Source organism: Mustela putorius, unplaced genomic scaffold (assembly GCF_011764305.1).
Source record: "Mustela putorius furo isolate JIRA1106 unplaced genomic scaffold, ASM1176430v1.1 tig00000166_pilon_pilon_pilon, whole genome shotgun sequence".
Taxonomy (NCBI): Eukaryota; Metazoa; Chordata; class Mammalia; order Carnivora; family Mustelidae; genus Mustela; species Mustela putorius.
In genome coordinates this window covers 5,120,316-5,137,662 of record NW_025421301.1, presented here as the reverse complement: position 1 = coordinate 5,137,662, position 17,347 = coordinate 5,120,316, and the positions used below count along the sequence as shown (strand labels likewise).

Sequence of the window (17,347 nt, the reverse complement as noted above, 5' to 3'; positions counted from 1 at the left end):
TCTATACATATATATATATTAATATGGGTTTATTTCTGGGCTCTTTATTCTGTTCTATTGATCTATATGTCTGTTTTTATGGCTACTATCCTGTTTTGCTTACTATAGCTTTGTGGTATAGTTTGAAAACGGAGTGTGGTACCTCTAGCTTTGTGTTCTCTCAGGATTGCTTTGGCTACTTGAGGATTTTGTGATTCCATACAGATTTTAGAATTAATTGTTCTAGATCTGTGAAACATGCTATTGGTATTTTGGTAGTGATTACACTGAATCTATAGATTCTTTTGTGTAGTGTGACATTTTTTTAAAACAAAATTCATGGATTCCTACAATTCATAAGCATAGTATTTCTTTCCATTTATTTATGTCATCGTCAATTTTTTCCATCTATATCTTACAGTTTTCAGAGTGCAGGTTTTTCACCTCCTTGGTTAGATTTATTCCTTTTTGATATAATTGTAAATGAGATTGTTTTCTCAATTTTTCTTTCCAATAGTTCATTATTAGTTTTTAGAAATGCAAATTTTGGACGGCGCCTGGGTGGCTCAGTGGGTTAAGCCTCTGCGTTTGGCTCAGGTCATGATCTCAGGGTCCTGGGATGGAGCCCCACCTTGGGCTCTCTGCTCTGCAGGGAGCCTGCTTCCTCCTCTCTCTCTCTCTCTCTGCCTGCCTCTGCCTGCTTGTGATCCTGTCTGTCAAAAAAATAAATAAAATCTTTAAAAAAAAAAAAGAAATGCAGATTTTTGTGTATTGATTTTGTATCCCACTACTTCATTTATTATTTCTTTTTTTTTTTAAAGATTTTATTTATTTATTTGACAGACAGATCACAAGTAGGCAGAGAGGCAGGCAGAGAGAGAGAGGAAAGCAGGCTTCCCACTGAGCAGAGAGCTCGATGCGGGCCTCGATCCCAGGACCCTGAGGTCATGACCTGAGCCGAAGGTAGAGACTTTAGCCCACTGAGCAACCCAGGCGCCCCTCATTTATTATTTCTAACAGCTTTTTGGTGGAGTCTTCAGGGGTTTTTTCTATGTAATTTTATGTCATCTGCAAATATACTGATAGTTTTATTTCTTCCTTTCTAATTTGATGCTTTTTATTTCTTTCTCTTGCCTACTTACTGTGACTGGGACTTTCAGTATTATGTTGAATGAAAGTGGTGAGAGGGGCATCCTTGTCTTGTTCCTCATCAGCTTTTTACCATTGAGGATGATGTTAGCTGTGGACTTGTCATTTATGACCTTTATTACATTGAGGTGTGTTCCCTCTCTACCCACTTTGTTAAAAGTTTCCATCATAAATAGGTGTTGAGTTTTGTCAAATGCTTTTTCGGCATCTATTGAGATGATCATATGATTTCTATTAATTAATTCACATTCATTTATTTGTGGGTGTTGAACCATTCTTGTGTCCCTAGTATAAATCTTTCTTGATTATTGTGTATGATCCCTTTAATGTATTGTTGAGTCCAGTTTGTTGATATTTTGTTGAAGATTTTTACATTTATGTTCGTCAAAGTATTAGCCTATAACTTTACTTTGTTTGGTAGAATTCACTAGCGAAGACATCTGGTTCTGGACTTTTGTTTGTTGTGAGGTTTTTACTCACTAATTTCAATTCTTTCTAGTAATTGGTTCATTGAGATTTTCTATTTTTCCATGATTTGGGCGTGAAAGATTGTATGTTTCTAGGAATTTATTTACTTCCTCTAGGTTGTTTAATTTGTTGGTGTATAATTGTTCATAGAACTCTTTCAAGATCCTTTATATTTTTGTGGTACCATTTATAACATTTTTTCTTTTGTTTCTGATTTTGTTTGTTTGGGCCCTATTTTTTTTTCTTGGTGAGTCTAGCTAAAGGTTAGTCAATTATATTTACCTAATTGGGGTACCAGCTCTTAGTCTTTTTAGTCTGTGTTTCATTTATTTCCACTCTGATCTTTAATATTTTCTTCCTTCTACTAATTTAGTGCTTTTTTGGTTCTTTTTCTGGTTACTTGAAATGTGAAGCTAGTTTGTTTATTTGAGATTTTTTTTGTTTATTGAGGTAGGGTTTAGCACTGTGAACTTCCTCTTAGAACTGCTTTTGCTGCATCCCATAAATTTTGATATGTTGTATTTCCTTCTCATTTGTCTCAAATTTTTTTTGGTTTCTCTGTTGATCCATTGGTTGTTCAGTGCACTGTTTAATCTCCACCCATTTGTGAATTTTTCACTTTTCTTGTAATTGATTTCTAGTTTCACACCATTATAGCAGGAAAAGATATTTGATATGATTTTAATCTTCTTAAATATATTAAACTTATTTTATGACCTAGCATTTGATCTATCCTGGAGAATGTTCCATGTGTACTTGAGAAGAATGTGTATTCTGTTACTTACTTTTGGTTAGAATGTTCTGTTTATCTATAAAGTCAGTATGGTCTAATGTGTCATTTAAGGCCAATGTTTCCTTATTGATTTCCTATCTGGTATAGGAAAGTCCCTTACTTTATTGTATTGTATTGTCAGTTTCTCCCATTCAGTCTATTAATATTTGGTTGATATATTCAGGTACTGTAACTTCTGTTAGATACATAGGTGTTTACAAATGCTATTTCCTCTTGTTGGATTGACCCCTTTATCATTATATAATAATTCCTTCTTGTCTCTGATTATAGTCCTTGTTTTAAAATCTATTTTGTGTAATATGATATAGCCACCTCAGCTTTCTTTGGGTTTCCATTCTCATGAAACATCTTTTCTCATCCCTTTGCTTTCCATTTGTGTCTCTCCTTACATTTGAAGTGAGCCTCTTCTAGACAGTATATAGATGGATCCTGTTTTTTAATTCATTCAGCCATTCTATGTCTTTTGACTAGTAGATTTAGTACATTTACATTTAAGGTAATTATTGATAGGTATATACTTTTTGCCATCTTTTTAATTGTTTTCTGGCTGTTTTGTAGTTTTCTGTTCCGTTCTTCTTCTCTTGCTCTCTTCCTTTAAGAGTTGATGACTTTCTGGGGCGCCTGGGTGGCTCAGTGGGTTAAGCCGCTGCCTTCGGCTCAGGTCATGATCTCAGGGTCCTGGGATCGAGTCCCGCATCGGGCTCTCTGCTCGGCAGGGAGCCTGCTTCCCTCTCTCTCTCTCTCTCTCTCTCTCTGCCTGCCTCTCCATCTACTTGTGATTTCTCTCTGTCAAGTAAATAAATAAATAATCTTTAAAAAAAAAAAAAAAAAAAAAAAAAAAGAGTTGATGACTTTCTTTAGTGTTACACTTCAGATTTTTTTTGTTACCTTTCATATATGTACTTTGGGTTTTTGCTTAATGATTAGCATGAGGCATACATATAAAAATCTGTATTTGTAATGGTCTGCTTTAGGTTGATAGCAACTTAAGTTTGAATGCATTCAATAGCTCTACATTTTTACTCTTTCCCCACACCCACATTTTATGTTTTTGATGTTACATTTAATAAGAACCTTTTCTTATGTAAACTTTAAGTAATTATTACAATTAGTTGTTCTTATCACATTTGTCATTAACCTTCATACTAGCTTTATAAGTGATTAATCCACCACCTTTACTATATATTTACCTTTATCAATGAAATTATACTTTCATATATTTTCTTGTTACTAATTAGTGCTCTTTCTTTTCAGCTTAATGAAGTACCTCTAACATTTCTTATAAGCCTAGTTTAGTGGTGATGAACTCCTTTAGCTTTCACTTGTTTGGAAAACTCTTTTTTTAATAGAGATTAAATTTTAGTCTCTACTACCTAATATTTAGGCATTACAAAGTTATTAGATAGTGATACCTGAATGGGGAAGCCAACTTGTGCTTAGACTATTGTTCAACCATTTACTCTTTCAGGTTCCTTTTTATAAAAGATGTGTAGCCAAGTTTAAGTTTATACCTTGTATACACATCTCATTTTTTTTATATTAAGGAAGATATGTTTATTGTCTTTCTGCTTATCTAAACCATTGTCTCACTTTATTCCTAAAGGATGTAATTCATTTCCTTCTTCATTCATTTCCCTTTTTACTTTTTTTTTTTAGGTTTTTTAATGTTAGTATAACATTTATAGATGGAGATTAATATTTTAAGTGTTCTACCTGATGAATTTTCGTATAGTAAATGGGCACTATATTTTCTTTTCGAAAATTGGCAGGGTTTGAGAACTTGTTCCAAGAATTTTGAAATTTCACAATTTGATATGCCTTAATGTGGGTCTGTTTTCGTTTCTCATGCTGGCTCTTTCTCCTTTGTGCTGTGTTTTCATTATGGAAACTTATGACCTTCAGTTCTGAGAAATACTGATTTTCCTTCTCTTCATAGTCTGTTTTTCCTGTGTGGAAGTATTCTTACTTTAAACCTTTTAAACTTATAAATAGCTCATTTTTTGGTGTCTTATTTTCAATTTTGCCCTTTTGTTCTATTTTTTGAGTGATTTCTTTAGCTGTATCTTTCAGCTCTTCTACTGAGTTACTCATTTCTACTCCCCTATTTTTAACTTCTAAGAACTCTTGATTTCTGTTCTTTTGTTTTAGCATCCTTTTTTTTTTTTTTTTTTCTCCTTAAGAGAGAAGGAGAGGTGTAGGCAGGGGCAGAGGGAGAGAAAGAATCTCAAGCAGGCACCATGCCCAGCACGAAGCCCGACACAGGTCTCCCATCTTAGAACCCCAAGATCATGACCTGAGGTGAAATCAAGTGTTAGACCCTTAACCAGCTGAACCACCCAGGTGCCCCTAGTATCCTATTCTTAATAGCCTCTCTTATATTTTTAATAATTACTGATAGAGCTTTTGAGTTTCCCTCTTCCCATGTAACCTTTGCCCCAAAGTTCATTTGTTTGTTTTAGTCTATCTTTCATGTTAGATGCTTTCTTTGAAGGTCGCTGATCCTTGATTAACTGATCATATTTCTGGGGGTGTCACTCTAACCAAAAGGTGCGCAGAAACATTGTGAATGTTGGTGTGACTTATTGACAGTTATATTAACTGTATGGGGTGGATTGTTTTCTTGTTCCCAAGTTCAATGACTCTGTTTTGTCAGAGACTTGAGAATGGACAGTCTCCTACTTTGCACCTAGAATTTCAGAAGTCTTATGGGGAAAGAAGGCTAGGTATCTGTAAACTTAATTTTTTTTGTTTGTTGTCTAGCATACTGTATTAGTTGGTAATACTGCCATAACAAAGTATCAGACTGAGTGGCCTGATAACAAAAATTTATTTCCTCAGTCCAGAGGCCAGAAGTCCAAGATCAAGGTGTTGGCAGAGTCTGTTCTTTCTGACGCTTCTGTCCTTGGCTTGTAGGTGTCCATCTTCACATGATCTTCCCTCTGTTGTGTCTGTGCCCCGATTGCCTCTTTTTACAAGGATATGAATCACACTGGATTAGGGATCACCACCTCTAATGACCTCATTTTCACTTAATTCACATTTCAAAAGAACCTGTCTCCAAGTAGTCTCATTGTGAGGTACGGGGGTTATATTTGCCAGATAGGAAAATTGAGGGGGACACAATTCAGCCTATAACATATATCAAACCCAGAGACCCTTTGTTTTACCCACTCTAGAGAATACACTTCTAATATTTTCCCAGAATAGGAGAAGTTTAGTCATGTGGCTATGCTAAATAGGGGAAGACTTGAGCAAAGGTGGAGGTGGGAGCAATCTAGATTGCTTAAATGCACTTTCACCCAGAAAGTGGTTTCAGCTCCAGCGTCACTCTGATTTCAGATATAATTGGTCCTGCCAATTTCTGAGCCTTCAGGGATTTTTTGTTACAAGTGAGTCAAATCTTCGCTTTTTTTACTTCTAATTTAAGATCAGCATTATTGAATCTGCTGAGTCAGTTACCAGTCATTTCTTTGCCTTGTCAGCTCTTAGAGTTTTGCTGCTTTTTCTTATTTCCATTCTTTATGTCCTTGCAGGCTTATGCCTTAAAAAATAACCAAACACACACACACACACACACCTTTGTTATTATTTTAGGGGAGTTAGAAGGAATTAACTACATGTATTCACTTTAGCATCTTTAAATATTTAAAATTATTAAAAATATTTTTAAAATTACAAAGTTGTATTTGTGGATATTTAATTTCAGGAAAGTTATCAGGTAGTATTAATTTGTATAGCCACAGTCAGTAGAAAGCTGTTTTAGGCACTGTGCTAATTATTTTCCCAAGTGAAAGAACACACACTGACATGAGACTGAAGAATACTTTTTTATAAAGTGTTCTGTACTTACTAAGTATTCTGTATTACAGAGCAAGTTCTGTAATACAAACTGAGCATATTCCAAAGTAACCCCAAGCAAACAGATATAGATGAGTTCATTGGGAGCCACTCCCTGAACGAGGTGAATTTCCAGCAATGCTATGAAAATAACTTTCAAACACATAACAAGAACTAGGAATGGTTTTCCAGGAAGAGCCTCAGATTGTTAACTAGGTACTTATTGTGCAGGGCATTTTGCAAGTTGTAGAGAAAGAAAAATGTAAGCCACAAGTGGGGAAAGGCCAAATAGAATTCTTTTATAGGAGCAGAGGTCTGAATTTTGTGGTATTAGGAAGAGAGAAAGAACATAGAGAAATAATAGTGTGATCCAGCAGATCAGAAGAAAATAGATAGAAGACCGTGGCAATGAAAAGAGGTATTATTAAAGTGAAATCTCTTGCCCTGATAGTATCTATCTAGTGATTGAAAAATCATAGCAAACCAGATAAAAGCTAAGTCCAAGAAATAAATGATACTAAGAATGAAGGGTGACCTCCATTTGGAAATTGTTAGAATGGGCATCAGTCAGGTTTTCTCAGTAATTTCCCAAGGCTTGCCATGAACTCTTTATCTCTGCCATAAATTTCCTCTTGAGTCATGAATCCCCACAGTTAAGTTTTAGGTTTCTTGTCTGAAATTGGAGCAATGCAGGTATTTTTCATTGAATTGGGTTTTCCACTTTGGAAAATGACTCAGAGTTTAGGGGAGGCGTTTATGTGTGTGACTGAATTAGCAAAGGTAATTTCTTCTTTGTTCTTTCCATTCCTTAAATCATGACAGAAATTGTCGATTAGTCACTAGCAAAGCTGAATACTTCTATCAAATTATTATGATTAACTTGCTGTCAGTAATGTCAAATGTTCGTAGTCTGTCACGTGGTCCTAGGTTTTCAGTATGTTAAAATTATTGACTCTTACAATACTAGCATCCTGCCTTCCTCTTATTAAAATTTCTTAGCTAAATGAAGTTTTGAAAATAAACATGTAAAAATCTAAAACTTTTAATGCGATACCTTCTCATGTCAAATTCAGAATTTACTTACACTAAAGATTTAAAATAAAACAAAGAACATAATTTGAGAAGAGAAACTACTTCATTTTTACCTTTAATCCACAGGTAACAGGTGATAACATAAACTATCAGTGGAATTAGATTACCAGTTTTAAGTTGTTTGCTTATCATTCCCCCCTCCCCCGCCAAGAAGTGACGATTATAAGTGAATAGTTGTGTGTGTGTGTCTGTGTGTGTGTATGCGTGCACGAAACTGATAGGCAATTGGGTTACTATTTCTATAGCCAACCTAAAATTTTATTTTAGTTGTAGTTGCCTTTACTGTGGGGCCTTTGATCATGAGACAGAGTTAGTTTTATAGATTTGCCAACAAACACCTCAGTAAGTGAACATCAGGAAACAAAATTGTAAAGAAGTCTGTCTGTCATAATTTAATTAATTAAATTAATTTAAATTAATTTAATTTTCTAAAAAACTTTTTAAAAAAATTTTGTCACAATTTTGATGTCAGCAGCCACTTATAAACCTTTGTGTTAAATATATGCATTGAATCTGTAACTTTAGTCTTTTTAATCTAAGTTGAACTATGTGAAATTGTTCATATTTTACTATTTTTAACCTAGAAAGCTGACGGTTTCACATGGTTTGACCTATACTGTCGTAATGGCTTCTTAACTGCAGATATCACACACACGTGTGCACTCACACACCAAGGTACTATCTGTGCTCATAAATGTGCTTATGGACACATACTGTAAGCAGTCGTTTAATTGAGCCTTTTTGTGGGGCCTGTGATTCTGCAGGCAAGCTGCTATGGAACAGATTTTCTTGTTGGGGTCAGAAGAGCCACCCTTATACCTCTCCCTATTCTTTGCCTGTACATCCATGTTTCTTTGCTGCCCCAAAATAAACATTCAAAATTATGAGAAATGAAGAAGTTTTGCAAGTAGCAAAGAAAAATTTCTGTGTGCTTCTTTCTCTTCAGTTACCTCCTCTGCCCAGCACACATGGAGTTGTCTCAAACTTGGTAACCAATACAGTGCTTTGGCATCCTCCTGTCTTTTTTCATCTCTGTTAGAATGGCCCAAATGTGCGATCTGAAGAAACACAGACTAGATGCGGCAGGCTATAACTGAGTGAGAAATATTGCTGTATTAAAAAAATAAAATGGAAGAGGTTTAAAACCTTAGAATGCAGGGTGTTCAGGCACTCGAGTATACAGTGTTGGCTGCATTATTAGTTACGGAACAAGAGACAAAAGGTGTTAGGTATAGCGGTGTTCAGATTTTGTGACAATCTTCCTAAATGGTGTGTGGTCTAAAAAACTCCACTGAATCTAGTCTTAGAGAAAGAGCTGCCTTTCTCCTAGTTTAACTCTGTAAAATCCTCACCTTGGAAGATTCAGTTCCCATCAGTCTGAGGTACTAAAACATCTTAATATGAAACAAGAAGGAATCTGTGCTTTCCTGTCGATTTGATAATACTAATTTAACAATTATGTATGAAAATTCTCAGTATTTGAGCATTCTGTTTCATTGTGTTTTATTCTAAAATATGAATAGACATGTGTCCACAGTTATGTATTATCCTTAGTGTTTGACAACAAGTTGTGGATTTTTTTTTTTTTTTTTTCTGAGAGAGAGAGAGTATCTTGAGCAGACTTCATGCCTAGCACAGAGCCCAGTGTGGGGCTCAATATCATGACCCTGAGATCATGACCTGAGCCAAATCAAAAGTCAGATGCTTAACCGACTGAACCACCCAGGAAACCTAGTTCTTATTCATATATACAAAGGGGTTTGAGTGAGGATATTAAAATTAAACTACTAGAGATTAAGTGGAAGCTTTATGAAAATTAGTGAAAAGCCTCAATAATTTTTTAAAAACAACAAAAAATAAGTGAAGTTATGTAATTCTTTTAAGAGTAATATTCCGACTTTGTTGCATCTTCAGTATAGGAAGATAGTCTGATAACTTCATAAGATTGAATTATTTTCTCAGTAGTCAAAATGTTAAACATTTTACAGTACTTGGAAATAGTTTATACTTAAGTGTTCTGGACATCATCCCTGCAGTCACTTCATTGCTCATCAAGATCACTGTCTTGGCAGAAATAGCTAGCAAGGCTAAATGAGCCTGGCCTCTGCTATGTGAACTGTGACAGATTCTAAGTGGAATGTGTATTTTACTGAATGGCTATAGATTGTGTTTTTTCCTATGTGGATATATGTAGGTATGTACATAAATACATTTTTAACTATTATAGATGTTAGTGTGTTTGGGGTTGTTTCTTTTCCATGGATTGCATTTTTAAGTGTGTACTTAAAAAACCACTAATTGGTTGCCCTATGTTGGTTCCAGAAGATCGTGGAGGAATAAATGAATAAAGGTAGATTGCAAAGTAGGAGCTAAGCAAATGACATTTAGGTGATGGAAAGTAGTAATGAGTGCTAAGAAAAAGTACAGTTAGTGAGAACAGTAGAGAATGGAAATGTTCAAGAAGAGAAATACCTGGGGTGAGTTTTGACTTGCTGAACTGATTCCTTAATTTGTACATTAAATAGTTAGTAGGAGGTTGTAAAGGGTGGAGGCTTAGTCTATATTTATGCTTGAACTGACGTGGTTAGAGCAGGGAGGAAGACACCAAATCATAAGCTAGTCTAGAACAGTGGCTTTTCATATTTTTTGAGCAAAGCCTATGAACTGGGGCAAGAAACTCTTAATCACACCTTGCCTCTTCCCGCATCTTCTCCAGCTGCTCTGTGAGAGCAGAGCTCAGCCTCTGCACAAGCTATTTAACTTCTCTAAGCCTCTTTTTCTAGTAGGGAAAGTAGAGTGTATAGGTGCTTTAAAAGTGTACTAAGTTCAAGTAGGAGTGGAAGACCAGATGGAAGGCAGTGTGGACTTGTAACCAGGGTTCTTTTTGTGTTCTCTCTCCCACTGAAGACTGTCTAGACTTGAGCCTTGTGAAATTCTATTCTTTAGAAGGAAAAATGCCATCTCTTTTCAACCAGAAGAAAAGAGTATGCCCAAATTAATCATGTTATCCTTAATATTTATTACCATGAGTAATATCATATGTGTGTTATTAAGAGAAGTCAGGTGTTTGGGACAGAATTTTTTTTGTCTTAATGCTTCTGTTTCACCATCTTATATTTATTTCAGTTTCTTATTATCTTATATAATTATTTATGCTTACAAAGCCAGAGACTTGACATTTAAATAATGGCACTGCGCGGCCTGAAATAGTCAGTGTGTCTCCTCCCTATTCTTTTCTTCTCATATGTTTCACAGCTGTCTGTCTGTACCATCTCTCTCCGCAGCGTAATTAAAAGATGAAAACTTTCTTCAGTGTTTCCTAAACTTTTAGAACCTGGATGTTCTTTAAAATTATGGCAGACTAATAGGCAAGATGTTGAAATTATCTCTTGGGTGTTAAATAGTAAGGATACTCTATGGACTTAACAAGAAGTGTCAGTAAATGACTGTAACCGGGGCTTTCATTGTGTTTGAAATGTAACTAAAGAAATGCATACTTCAGGTAGCAAATCCTTTCTGGCAAACGCTAGAGTTGAAGGTCAGAAGTTGAACCTTTCATCTAGCAGTAACGTTTTTCAGAAGGGCATGCGTTCACTGTCATTGTAAGAGAGCTACTTGTCCCACCCCTTCCCACAGGATGAGAAGTATGTAAGGCCAAGAAATGTCCACCTCAGTTCACCCTCTCCTTCAGCAGCTGCACTTTAGGTATCTGCAACCCAGAATTCCTGCTCAGATGGCTCCAAATCCACTTGCATTCAAGGAATGGCCAAGGCTGTTTATGAGGAAAGCAAGATGATGAGCTTAAACATGGGCTAGTGTGTCCACACCCGTGTTAAGGCTCCACTCAGTATCAGACAGAGCCTGAGGTGAGAGAAGAAGGGGTTGGGAGAAGGCCATAGCCAGTCAGTTGGGGGTACAGCTCTCATCCCTCTGCCATCTTCTTGTAGAACTCAAGAGTTCAGGAATCCTGAATTTGAACCTAACCCCCAAAGGTCTATTTCAAGATACAGCATAGAACATATTTTATTTAACAGTTATTCATCTGACTTATAACTTTTAAATGTTCAGACATATTGTATATGGGTCTGTGATTGTGTTCTCACTCTGGGTCCCAGAAAGGAAGGGACAAGGAGATCATTTGAACCTTCATTTGTCCTTCTAGGTGAGCCTGTGTCCACTGATCTCATTGTCAGTCTAATTCTGGATTAGGTGTTTTAGGATAATGTTACAGTCGTTCCTTTAGCTTTAATTTGGTCTGAACTATGCCCTGGCACTAGAATGAGGTGACTTCAGTAATGCCCCTTGGTTTCGGTGTGCAATGCTGCACTCTAAATTCATCTGCATACTGAGCTACCATGGGGGCAGATGGAAAGATTTAGTGACCAGGGTCTTTAAGATCCAAAGGGATAAGGGAAGAAGAGAAATTGGATGAAACCATGCCCAAAATGATTTCTTAGGATTATGAGTGAATTTCAGTTTTCTACAAACCATTATTGGGTGTTGGGCATTCACTTCCTAAGATCGGGAGTCAATCTTGACCTACTTAAATATTTTTAATTAAATTTTAAAAAAGAAGGAATAATTAAGAGAAGAAATACATTATCAGAGAACTGCAATCAGGGGGAGAACTGGGGCCAGAGCAGGGCTGAATGGTCATGGCCACACACCTGTGTGCCTGACTTACCTGGAGACGCCGGTGAACCTGAAGTGTGGCTTCACCTGCTGCTTCCACTGCTTCGACTCACTGCAGAGGGAGCCTGGCGGGGAGGGTTTCTGGTGCCCCTCATCCTCCGTGCTCTCTTGGAAGAAGGACCTTTGGCCCAGCACCCATCTTGGGAGGCTGATTTTGAGGATGAGGGAGTTGGAGCCCTAGCAGAAAGCCATTCTGCACAAGAACCCAAACATGCACAAGGTCACATGGAGGTGACCCTGGATGTCGACATCACCAACCACTACTACCTCATCGTTTCTGAGACCTGAGAAGTGTCCGCTGTGGGTATTCCAGACAGAACCGGAGGGCCAGAGCCGAGAGGTTCTACTATGCCCTTTGCATCCTGGGTTCCCCTCTGGCCACCACTACTGGGAGATGGACATGGGGACGAGCAAGAAATGGGACATTGGTGTTTGCAGAGACTCCGCTGACCGACCAGGGCCCATTCTGCTATCTGAAGAACTTGGCTTCTGGACAGTGGGCTTGAGAAAAGGAGATCTCTTCCAAGCCAGCACCAGGCCTGTGATTGTTCTCTCGGTGAGCCCCACCTTACACTGACTAGGGATTTTCTTGGACATGATTCTTGGCACCGTTTCTTTTTATTATTTGAGCGATGGAGCCCATATTTTCACCTTCATTGGAATTCCTGCTGTGGGGCCGCTGCATCTGCTTTTTGCTCCCAGGAGGCCCACCATGGTTGGTCAAAGCTTCCTGAGAATCTGTCCTGTGAGGAATCCAGCCATTGCCAGCTGTCCAGTGGGCTTGGATGCAAAACAAAGTTTCTAGAGAATTCCTGTGTGCTCACAGCCGGAGCTAGGACCCTTCCTGCTTGTTACGTGGATGGTACAGAGGGTAGACGAGAAACGTGGAGTAGTTGGCTAATCATGAACATTACTCAGATAAGGGGGAAGTGCCTTTCAAACACGAAGTATCATGCAGTCGTTCTTGTTGGGACTTTCCATGTTTCAGTTCCAATGGGTTCTGATTTTTCAGATCAATTTCCAAATGTGTCTATTTTCTGCAATATTAACTTAGTGTTAATGGAGGTTAGAAACTAAATAAAAACATGGATGTCCCCCCCAAAAAAAAAAGAAAAGAAAAGAAATGCATTATCAGAGTTAATCCGTTTCCATCTCTATAAATGCTGTTTTATAAGAGAGGAAATAATAAAACTAACCAATATTATCAGTGTAGTCTGGCATGCTCTTTAGGTCTACAGGAGTTCTGTATGAAACTATTAATGCTTTCAGAATTTCTATAACAAGTTCTTCTAACCTAAATGGTATTATTTTACTCTGTATAAAAATAGTATATATTTCCTGTGCTTGGGATATTAATTTCAAGTATTTTCAGTATTTATAGAAACACTTTGTTCCTTTTTGTTTATATGTATATTAGTAGCACAGATTGGGAATTTTCATTTTTCACTTAATTTTCCAAGTAGGTATGTCTGTGTGGCTCAGTCCATGGGGCGTCAGCTCGGGTTATGATCTCAGGGTCTTGGGGTCGAGCCCCACATCGGGCTCCCTGCTCAGTGGGGAGTCTGCTTTTTCCTCTCCCTCTCTGTCTGTGTGCTCTTCCTCTCTCAAATTAATAAAATCTTTTAAAAAATTAATTTTTCAGGTCTTGAGAATGTACACCCTTAAACATAAAAGTTCATTTTTTAATTTTAATCATTTCTTGACAGTTAAATTGTTCTATAATTCATACACAAACATAGAGAAATAGACTTTATTTTTCCTGGATTTATCAAAGAAGTATTTCTAAATTTAATAATCTTAATATTGTTAAATGTTAAATACTTAAATTTCAAGACCACTCAGTAAGAAAAGACTTTAGAATGTAAGTTTGTTGATTATCAAATATTTTTTTACATATGTAATATATTTATGTAACTGTGAACATGAGGCTTAAAAGATGAAATTATGTAAAAAGTGAATTTATGAAGAAATAAGTTAGGTTTTAATTTCTTAGAATATAATGCTTATAATATGCTGTAATTAAACATGAGCAAATAAGACTCAGTAGAGTTTGTTTTTCAACCTACTGAAGTTTTGACAGGTTTTAGAAAATAGATATCTCAGGAAATAAAATGAAATTCCAACTGTAAGATTTTCAGACCCCTGATGAATTTTCAAAGTACATAGGCATTTTAGTGAAATTCAAGCTTGCAAAAGCATAGAAGCTGAATCTGTCTGGGCTGTCACTTAGTGGGTCTAGTGTTACTTCTTAATTTATTCATCAATAAGAGAAAATGAATCGCTTTCTAGGTTTGTACTATAGAAAGTGCCAGTTAATTTCCAAGGAAGGTGTTACTCATGATACGAAGCTCTTCTGCTTGATGCTACCACCAAGTGCTCATCTCCAGGTGCCAACTGGGCAACATGTTTACCTCAAGCTAACTATTACAGGTAAGGTAAATAGAGGCTTTGGGGAAACATTTTCTTTATTGATAAGCAGTTCCAAATCAGTACTAATCTTTTAGGAGATAACCGCTTAGGTTATTAATACGTGTTTCTGGCAGCTGATTGAGTGATAGCCCAATTCTAGATTTATAAATGCAACATTCCAATGTGTTGGAGCCATAGCCACACCATGCAATGTGGAGAACAAAGACACTGCTGCTAGTCAGGGAGAGAGGGTTCCATCAGCACTGGGATATATTCCTCACAGAACCCTCAAGGGAAGAGGTGAGGCAGTGCCCAGTGGTCCTGTGAGGGGAAACTACTAGAAAAACATGCCAGTATCTCTTAGTAACCATGTCTGCTTGGGTCACTTATGGAGTTGAATCTGTGAAATTGAAAATGAGTGGATGATTATAAATGATTTCCTTACACATGCCCTTGCGATAAGAAGCTCTGTAAAGATTTCACTGGGAAATTTTCCCCTCATTTTCATCCTGAAGTTACCTTATGTACTTGTTTTAAATGCCCTTAACCACGTCTAACGTTTTCTTGGCCTTTTGGAGCTGCAGAAGTTCACATTCTCACATCAGTCTCAGTCAGTCTAGCTGACTTGGTTGGTACACCATATTACCATGGCGCTAGGACGTTCCTCCTGTCATCATCACCAGTACCAGGATGTCATTCCATAGCTGGTATGCTCCCCAGCACAGTTACTGTCGATGGATTAGAATTTACACATAGATTAATTCTATATATGTCAAGGAGTCATGTAAAAAAATGGTCTTTTCAATGTGTGGTGACTCCTCTTTGTGTGGAATTTGGCTAGCTAAAATATAACATGAATTCTTATTAAAATTACCCTTTTTTTTAAATATTATATTCTTAGAGGTAGTTGTATTAATATCTTTTTCCTTCAGTTGCCAAAGTAACATATTGTGTATTAAAATATTAAAACAATTCAAAATATATAAAGCAAAAAGTGAAATTCTTCCCTTTCTCAACCCAAATGATCACTGTGGCCATCAGTAACCATTATTACAATTTGGTGCATAATCAAAGTTATTATGTGAGTCTGTAGTTTACATTGTTTACAATGTAAACTTTTGATGCCTTTTTATTCATAGCCCGTTACAAAGTTTATATCCTGATAGAACAGATGGTTGTCTAAGTTTATTACCATAAACCCCTATCATCTTATACCCCGCTTAATAAATATACAGTGTTTATATGATGGGTAAAGTATTGATTTGTGTAAATTATTTCAGCGTGCTTAAGCTGAAATACACATTTCACACACACACACACACACACACACACACACACACTTATAATATATATAGAATTATATACACATTTGATTAAGTATGTACTGATAGCATCATAAAATCAGTTATGTTTCATCTTTATTCAGAGCTTTTGAGATTTTTAGAATTGAATTTCTTTGTCATAACTTTTTCTAGGTACTGAAATTGTGAAGCCATATACACCTGTATCTGATTTCTTACTCTCAGAGTTCAAGGAACCAGTTCTTCTCAACAATAAATACATCTACTTTTTGATCAAAGTCTATCCTGATGGACTCTTCACACCAGAGCTTGATCATCTTCAGATTGGTTAGTATTCTTTTTTAAACCTCATTTGTATTCTAGATTGGATCACGTGTTACACTGTCCTCTAGTTACCTCCATGTGGGAGTCCATGAAATAGTGAAACTCAACATGTCTATGACCAAAGTCATGTTCTCTTTATCCCACCAACCTATTCATATTCCCGCATTCTTCAGTATAACTGGATCATCCTTATCCCAGTCTGCAGGCTCCCATTTTCTCCCTCCAAAGTCCAGTCCACCACTAAGTTCTAAGGAGTCCACCTCACAGTGACTTTTTACTCTCTCTTTTCTATCCCTTCTGCCACCCTCTCAGATCAACACTTCATCATTTCTCTCATGACCTATAACTGTTCTCTCTCAGTTGCCTTTAATGGTATCTTTCTCTTTCTGTTTGTCTGCCTTTCCCAACTGCCCTGAGGATAGATTTAATCAGGTTGCTCTCCAGCTTTGAAGCTTCTCACGAGTGTTCACAACTTGACTGATGAAGTCCTCTGCACATCATGATCTCTCAGCCCAGACTTTCATGATCTGTCCAGCTTCATCTCTTGCCGTAACTACTCATGTGAACGTTACTCAGAGTTCCACAAGTTCATTGTCCTCATTCATAGATACATGCAGGTGCCTCACATAGGATGCCTATCACCCCTTCCTCTACCTGTTGGGTAGCCTTTTCTTTAAAGACCCAAACAAAATATCACGTCCTTTATGAAGCCTCCTTTCTCCTGAACCCCTCAGTAACTAACACTGTGTTCATAGCTCCAGGATAAGAAAAAATAAAATTTCTTCTTTACAGAACTTTGGATTTGAGGGTAAAGATTGTCTTAACTTGTCTTTGTAGTTCCTATACCTAGCATGGCAATTGGCACATAATAGACTCTGAATAAATGTACTTTGAAAGAATTAATAAAAAAGACTATCATGAAATCTAGTAAGATTTCAAGACCCCCTGTTCCTTTTTCTGTTCCTTTTTCTGCATCTGCAACTTTTTTTTTTTTTAAAGATTTTATTTATTTTATTTGACAGAGAGAGAGATCACAAGTAGGCAGAGAGGCAGGCAGAGACAGAGGGGGAAACAGGCTCCCTGCTGAGCAGAGAGCCCGATGTGGGGCTCGATCCCAGGACACTGAGATCATGACCATTAGGCAGTGGCCTAACCAACTGAGCCACCCAGGCGCCCCTACATCTGCAGCTGTTCAATGCCTTTTGTTTAATAGTAAAAGTGCTCTTCTTGTTTCTAACACAACATTACCAGTAACATCGAGGTACCAGTGAAGTAGCTCACTAAAATTTGGAAATAAAGAAAA

At 37.0% G+C, this 17,347-nt stretch overlaps 1 protein-coding gene across 5 annotated transcripts in view; it reads left to right on the top strand.

Annotated features, from left to right (window-relative positions):
* The window catches only part of LOC101688264 (cytochrome b5 reductase 4), a 96,913-nt gene that overhangs the window by 51,773 nt on the left and 27,793 nt on the right, over positions 1 to 17,347 (top strand). For all 5 annotated transcript variants that reach the window (XM_013046371.2, XM_013046370.2, XM_013046369.2 and 2 more), the window contains 2 exons: positions 14,300 to 14,440; positions 15,895 to 16,047. In XM_013046371.2, coding sequence (XP_012901825.1) covers positions 14,300 to 14,440; positions 15,895 to 16,047 — 294 coding nt within the window. The remainder of the gene's footprint in view (positions 1 to 14,299; positions 14,441 to 15,894; positions 16,048 to 17,347) is intronic.